Raw genomic sequence first — 7,690 nt, 5'->3', positions numbered from 1 at the left:
AATTGGAGTGAGATGAAATCTTAGGGTAGTTTTGATTTGCATTTCTCTAATTACTAGAGATGATGAGCACTTTTTCATATATTTGTTGATCGCCTGTTTATCTTCTTTTGTGAAGGGTCTGCTCAGTTCCTTAGCCCATTCATTGATAGGGTTATTTATATTTTTGGTGTAAAGTTTTTTAAGTTCTTTATAAATTTTGGAGATTAGCACTCTATCTGGAGTGTATGTGCAAAAGATTTTTTCCCACTCTGTTGGCTCTCTTTGCACATTATTGATTATTTCCTTTGCTGAGAAAAATCTTTTTCATACTATACAATTCTGACTATGTAATACTCAGGGGAAAAAGAAAAAAAAAAAAAAAAGATCAGAGGTTGCCAAGGTTTAGAGGAAAGAAAAAGATGAGTCTATGGGGCACAGGGGAATTTTAGTGCAGTGAAATACTCCATAAGATACTATAATGGTGGATACATGTCATTATAAGTTTGTCCAAACCCATAGAATGTGCACACCAAGAATGAATCCATATATAAACCATGGACGGGTCAATAATGATGTGTCAATGTTGGTTCACCAATCGTAAGACAGGAGGCATTCTGCAGAAGATGTTGACAAGGTAGGAGGTTGTGTATTAGGTAAGAGAGCATGGAGTATGTGGGAAATTTCTGTACCTTCATTCAGTTTTGCTGCCAATCTGAAACTGCTCTCAAAATAAGTCTGTTTTTAAAAAGGTGTGATTTTATTTGCTCTCAAGAACCCAATTTTGACCTCCTTGTTGGTGATGAAGTTCCAGCTAGAAAGGTGTGATCTAGACTTGCATATATGTCTGCTTGGATTTCTTATATCCTCACCTACTCTGTTGGCTCATTCTACTATTGCATGTGAACTTCTGTGTCCAGTTGTTTCCTGAAATGCTTCTCTAGGGTATGGAAACCAACTCTGCCTCACCGCCTCAGGGCACACTGCTGTTGAATTCTGGTGCTGTCTAGCCCCCCTCTCCTGCTGCTGGCCTTGACCTAAACCTGGTCTTCCCACCTCAGCCTTCTCCTGATGTGAGGAAGCCTCCCAGACTAATCGTGGGATGTGGTGTCTCAACAGAGGTCATGCTTATGTTTGAGGGGGATTCTCTGCTAAAGATTGGGGTGGGGGGGTTGTCTCTTGTTCAGGTCTTATTTTAAGCTCTTTAATGGACTATGGTGGGGTTTTAATTTTTTAATTATTTAAAAAACTTAAACTGAGGATTCCCTTCTCTCTCTTTAGAATTTAAAAATTATTTTTATGTATAGAAAACTCAACAGGGTACATTTAACTCAGGTTAGTAGAGAGTTCCATTGTGGTGTAAGGACCCCTTTCTTAAAAGGAAATTGTCCAGAGTCAAGCTCCCTGGATACCATCTGCTGTGGTCTGGATGTGGTTTGTCCTCCAGAGGTTGATGTGTGGGAAGCTTGGTCCCGGCTGTGGTAATGTTAGGAGGTGATGGAACCTTTAAGAAGTGGGACCTCTTGGGAACTCCTTTTGTTATTGGAGGTGCTGCCCTCAGAAGGAATTAGGGTAATTCTCATGGGACCCTTAATTAGTTCTGATGGGAACAAGTCATTATAAAAAGGCTCTGCCTGCTCTCTGGCTTCCTGCCTCACCATATGATGTCTCCTTGTCATTCACTCCTGATGCCATCTGCCACAAGGCCCTCACCAGAGCACAGCTAATGCCAGCACCAGCATCATGTTCTTGAACCTACAGAATTGTGAGCTATAAAAAAAAAATACAGTAGCCAGTCTCAGGAATTTTGTTATAGTAACAGAAAAGACTTATACACCCTCTGATTTATGTTTCCTAACTCATTTGGGATCTTTGGTGGGTTTTCTTTTATTTTCGCATTAAATATTATAAAGTGACAAGCACAGATTTTTGTCATGACTTAGACTTTGTAAAACATCTCATGGTTTTTATTCCTTTTCCTTGTTTTTATATAAAATTTCTCTTGGGAATAGAATCATCAAAAGTTTTGCATTTTGTCATGTTCCTCTCCCCACTCCCAAGATGAAGTAATAATGGACATATGACAATACCAAGAAGTCTCTGAGTTGTGAGACAGGGGTTTTCTGAAGATCCTGGGCCTACTTCTCTTTTTCTCATTGATTCAGAGTTATTAAGATTGTTATTCTCTTTTTTGTTGTTATTCTTGGTTATTAAAAAGAAGGTACCCATGAAGAGCAAAAATGAAGGAAACTAAGTGCCCCAAATTCCATCAAGTTCAGTCCCTGCCCGAGACTGTTTCCACTGCTGATCCGAGGACACAAGATTTGGATTGTGAGAAGCTGGAAATAATTTCTTTAAATTTCATCTCTTAGTTTTCCATCTCGTTGCATCTCTGAGGCACATCGAGAAGCCATGAACAGCTTCAGTAATGAAGAGTTCGACTGCCACTTCCTCGATGAAGGCTTCACTGCCAAGGACATTCTGGACCAAAAAATCAATGAAGTGTCATCTTCTGATGATAAGGATGCCTTTTATGTCGCAGACCTTGGAGACATTCTAAAGAAACATCTAAGATGGTTAAAAGCTCTTCCTCGTGTCACCCCCTTTTATGCAGTCAAATGCAATGACAGCAGAGCCATAGTGAAGACCTTAGCTACCATTGGGACAGGGTTTGATTGTGCTAGCAAGACTGAAATACAGTTGGTGCAGAGTCTCGGAGTGCCTCCAGAGAGGATTATCTATGCAAATCCTTGTAAACAAGTGTCTCAAATTAAATATGCTGCCAGTATTGGAGTCCAAATGATGACTTTTGACAGTGAAGTCGAGTTGATGAAAGTTGCCAGAGCTCATCCAAAGGCAAAGTTGGTTTTGCGGATTGCCACTGATGATTCCAAAGCAGTCTGTCGCCTCAGTGTTAAATTTGGTGCCACACTCAAAACCAGCAGACGACTTCTGGAACGAGCTAAAGAATTAAATATTGATATCATTGGTGTTAGCTTTCACGTGGGGAGCGGCTGCACTGATCCTGAGACCTTCGTGCAGGCCATCTCTGATGCCCGCTGTGTCTTTGACATGGGAGCTGAGGTTGGTTTCAGCATGTATCTACTTGATATTGGTGGTGGCTTTCCTGGATCTGAGGATGTGAAGCTTAAATTCGAAGAGATCACCAGTGTGATCAACCCAGCACTGGACAAACACTTTCCATCAGACTCTGGAGTGAGGATCATAGCTGAGCCAGGCAGATACTATGTTGCCTCAGCTTTCACGCTTGCAGTTAATATCATTGCCAAAAAAATCGTTTTAAAGGAACAGACAGGCTCTGATGATGAAGATGAGTCAAGTGAACAGACCTTTATGTATTACGTGAATGATGGAGTGTACGGATCATTTAATTGCATCCTTTATGATCATGCACACGTGAAGCCCCTGCTGCAGAAGAGACCTAAACCAGATGAGAAGTACTATTCATCCAGCATATGGGGACCAACATGTGATGGCCTTGATCGGATTGTTGAGCGCTGTGACCTGCCTGAAATGCACGTAGGCGATTGGATGCTTTTTGAAAACATGGGTGCATATACTGTTGCCGCTGCTTCTACTTTCAATGGATTCCAGAGGCCAACTATCTATTACGTGATGTCAGGACCAACATGGCAATGTATGCAGCAAATCCAGAACCATGGCTTCCCACCCGAAGTGGGGGAGCAGGACGTCGGCACTCTGCCTGTGTCTTGTGCTCAGGAAAGCAGCATGAAACGTCCCTCAGCAGCGTGTGCCTCCACTAGTATCAATGTGTAGATGCCACTCTTAGCTGTTCACTGCAAGTTTAGCTTAAGTTAAGGAATCTGGGGGGACCATTTAACTTAATTACTGCTAGTTTTGAATGTCTTTGTAAGAGTAGGGTTGGCACAGATGCAGCAATATGGAAGACTAGAAGATGGGGTCACACTTATCTGTGTTCCTATGGAAACTATTTGAATATTTGTTTTATATGGATTTTTATTCACTTTTCAAACAAGCTACTAAAGAGTGCCCCCTTAGCTGCCCAGCAAGCATTTGTAGCTTGTACAATGGCAGAATGGGCCAAAAGCTTAATGTTGTGACCTGTTTTGAAAATAAAGTATCTTGAAATAAAAAAAATAAAATAAAAAAAAAGAAGGTACCCTTTTATGATGTATTTTTCTAATTGTTATATTTTTCTACCACTGAGCCAGAACCCCAGTCCCTGTCTCACAATTGTTAATGAACATTTTTAATATGAAACCCCCAGTCTTTTATGGAAATGTAAATATTTGTCCAATGGTGGAAGCATGTGGCATATGCTATGGTTTGAATGAGTGTCCTCCAAAGTCCTGTGTGTTGAAACGTGGTCTTCTGCTTGGCACAACTGGGAGACGGTAAAAACTTGAAGAGGTGGGGTAAGGCAGGAGGCCTTTAGATCAGGGGGTAGTTCTCTTGAAGGGGATGGGAGGAGGCTGGTCACTTCCCATCGCTCTCTTTCAGTTCCTAGACAGGGGGAGAGTGGTTTGCTCCCACTCACAGGAGCTCATTGATCCTATTATGATGTGTTGTGAGGGCCGACTGAAGAGCAGAGGCTTCTAAAACTGTGAGCCCCAAAACCTTTTTTCTTTATAAGTTGAATATTTCAAGTACTTTGTTAAAGTGAAAGAAAGTTAACTAATATGGCATTTAAGTTTTTATTTTCCCATTTAGCAAAATATAGACTATATTTTATCACATCATTAAACATGCTTTGATAGTATAGTTTAAAAAACCTTCTATTTGGGAAATTTCAAAGATTAAAAAAAATAGCATAACGAACCCCTTTGTATTTATCACCCAGTTTCAAAGCTCTTAACATTCTGTTCTTCTCTCTTTTCTTCATTCTGATAACCTTCTTTTAGCTCTACCTCTTAGAGTAAGATTGGAGTATATATGTATATTAAAGGTAAAATGGTGACAAGATTTTACAGACTTGTGGGAGTGGTCAAGTGTCAGGCCACTGCACAAGTCAAAATGAGATCAGGAGCTCACTTGGCTAGTTAAAGAGTAAAGAAATGATGACACTGAGCACTCAATATCAAGGGCCCGAGGATGACAGTCATGTACCAATTTACCCTATCGCATCTGAGAGTAAGGGGCTTTTTAGTGTAATTGATAACCATAATAACTGACCAAATGTTAGAATTGTCTAGCGTGTTCTCACCACCTTAGGAGTGGTTAGACGTGGCACTTATAAACGAACATATAAGTTCTTATACTACCTGTAATGAACCTCATTTCAAACTCTCAAGAGAAGGCAGCAAAATAAATCTGCTTTGTACATATCCAGTGAGCAGTTAGATGTTTAAAACAACTTGGTGAAAGAACAAGGCAAAGTGACATACAGGGTCACATATGGATATTGTGTCCTTCCAGGCAGATCTTGCTCCTTTACACACAGTTGATATTTTAAATAATAGCAGAACAGCTGGATGTTGCCTATTAACTTATTCATTTTTTTTCTCTGTGGGCCTATAAATTATTCATCACCACACATTTTGAATGCCACTGAGCACTTTCCTAAGACTGTAAGAGTAAGTTGGCTATTCCTATCGCTATTTATAGCCAATATATATCTTCAATCTTTGTACACACCAGGCTCCTTGAAGAACTGACTCCCTTCAGGAACTGACTTAGACTTTATGAGCTACAAGGTAAAACGTTGCCAACTATTCACCCTGGCAGGTCTAACTTTGCCACAGGGACTAGGCATGTTTGGACAAAAAGTCTCTATTCCACAGAAAAATTTTTTAAAAAGTTTGGTTAGACTTGGAGCATTTATGAGTAGGCTTTATTTATTCAAGTGTTACTCAGCTTTAAGTAAAACCTTTGACCTCGGACCTCTCTTAATTGTTTTTCCTTCTTGTTACATGTGTCTTTAAGAGTCTATGACTTTAAGTATTAAACACATGATTACAAATGCGATATTGGGTGAGTATGTCAGGTCATAGGTATTTTCAAACCAACATACCAATGTCCCTTCAGAATGATACCAAACTGAATATACTTTTATTTTTTTCTAATCTGGTCTCTTCATCTAGTCCCGTGTTTTGAGGCAGTATTGAGAGTGTTGTTCATATTGGAACATAGAATGACTGTTCTCTAAGAGATCTGCTGGTCTGAAGGGTCCATATTTATCGATCCTTCATGAGACATTGTAATATGGGATTCACAGTCCTCTTAGGAGCCAACCTGGCTCTTAGATCACTCACGAGGGTTGGATACTGCTGAGGTTTGAATGTGGTTTTTCTCTGCAGAAAGTCATGTTCAAATTCCCTATTGTGAGATGTTAAGAGGTGGGACCAGGTGGGACCAGTAAGTGGTGGGTGCAGCTCTGCCCTCATGAATGGAATAACCCATTCATACAGTTAATGGATTAGTGAGTTAATGGGCTCTCTCAAGAGTGGGTCTGCTATAAAAGCCAATTGGCAAGGTCTGTCACACTCCCTATCTCTTATCATTTGATCCCGTTTACTGCCTCAGGACTTTGTTGTAAAGAAGGCCATCACCAGATGTGGCCCTTTGATCTTGGACCAGGACTGTGGGCTAAAATAAACCGCTTTTCTTTATAACATAGTCTCTGGCATTATACTATTAATAAGACAAAAAAGACTAAGACACAATAATCAGGAATATTTTCTTTCTCAAATACAATTTAAAAAATAAAATACTTCGACTTGTCAAAAAAACCCTCAACCTATGATTTTTTTTTCAGTTAACTTGGGCCTTAGTAATAAACTAAAAAAAATAAGATTATATTCTGTTTTATTTTTTATTTTACTATTCAATTTCCCACTTCCAAGATGGTAGTTTTCCAACTATTAGGGAAGTGTGGGCTTTACTCAAAATCATGTAAATTGCTGCACTACAGCCTGCCTATGTATGGAAGTGAGTATGGCACAAGGAGTAGCAAGGCAGTGTGGGAAAGCTGAGGTAGTGCAGATAGAAGAAGGGGCTTCAATTAGAGTATCAGTGAAGGCTTGCTTAGCCAGACACTAAAACAGAGTGACAAAGATAGTTGCTAGGGCTGAAATTCCAGAAGCCTAAGTAAACTTGGTAAATTACACTCATATTAGAGTAATAGAACAATATCAATTTAGTGTTTGGTAAAAGTAATTACCCTTCATGACTAGATGAACGAAATGTGGTGTAGCTATAGAAAAGAACTTTGTTTGGAAGTTAAAAAAAAAAAAAAAAGGAATAAAATACAGATATACAATACAACATGGGTAAATCTTGAAAACATACAAAGTGAAAGAAGCCATTTACAAAAGGCCACATATTGTGTGATTTCATTTGTATGAAATGTATCCTCCTCAGGTAACTGTAAACAGCTTACAAATGAGGAAACTGTAGTGCTACTTTAGTAACCTGGGTAAACTAGCTGGGTGGATGACTGAGCAGCATTAAGCTTGCATTTTGGGCTTGTTTTCTTTCTTTTTTTAAAAAATACTTTTATTTTATTTATTTATGTGGTGCTGAGGATCGAACCCAATGCCTCATGCATGCGAGGCAAGTGCTCTACCACTGAGCTACAACCCCAGCCCCAAGAAGGCTTGTTTTCTAAGTATTTTTTTTTTTCCTACTAACTGTCTTGGTTTACTGTTTCCAAAGTTGAGACCTGTTGGCCTAACTACTTATTGTGTTCATTTACCTATGGGGTAGGGCTGGC

At 39.6% G+C, this 7,690-nt stretch overlaps 1 protein-coding gene across 1 annotated transcript; it reads left to right on the top strand.

The window, feature by feature from the left end:
• Nucleotides 1-2,270: 2,270 nt before the first annotated feature.
• Nucleotides 2,271-4,109, top strand: LOC306668580 (ornithine decarboxylase-like). Its single transcript, XM_079152101.1, has one exon. The coding sequence runs from the start codon at nucleotides 2,389-2,391 to the stop codon at nucleotides 3,772-3,774; it is 1,386 nt and encodes a 461-aa protein (XP_079008227.1). The 5' UTR covers nucleotides 2,271-2,388; the 3' UTR covers nucleotides 3,775-4,109.
• The last annotated feature ends 3,581 nt before the right edge of the window (nucleotides 4,110-7,690 follow it).

This window comes from Sciurus vulgaris (genome assembly GCF_902686455.1).
Source record: "Sciurus vulgaris genome assembly, chromosome: 8".
Classification (NCBI taxonomy): domain Eukaryota; kingdom Metazoa; phylum Chordata; class Mammalia; order Rodentia; family Sciuridae; genus Sciurus; species Sciurus vulgaris.
Note: the sequence above shows the minus strand (reverse complement) of the source record. Positions and strands in the feature narration are given on the sequence as shown.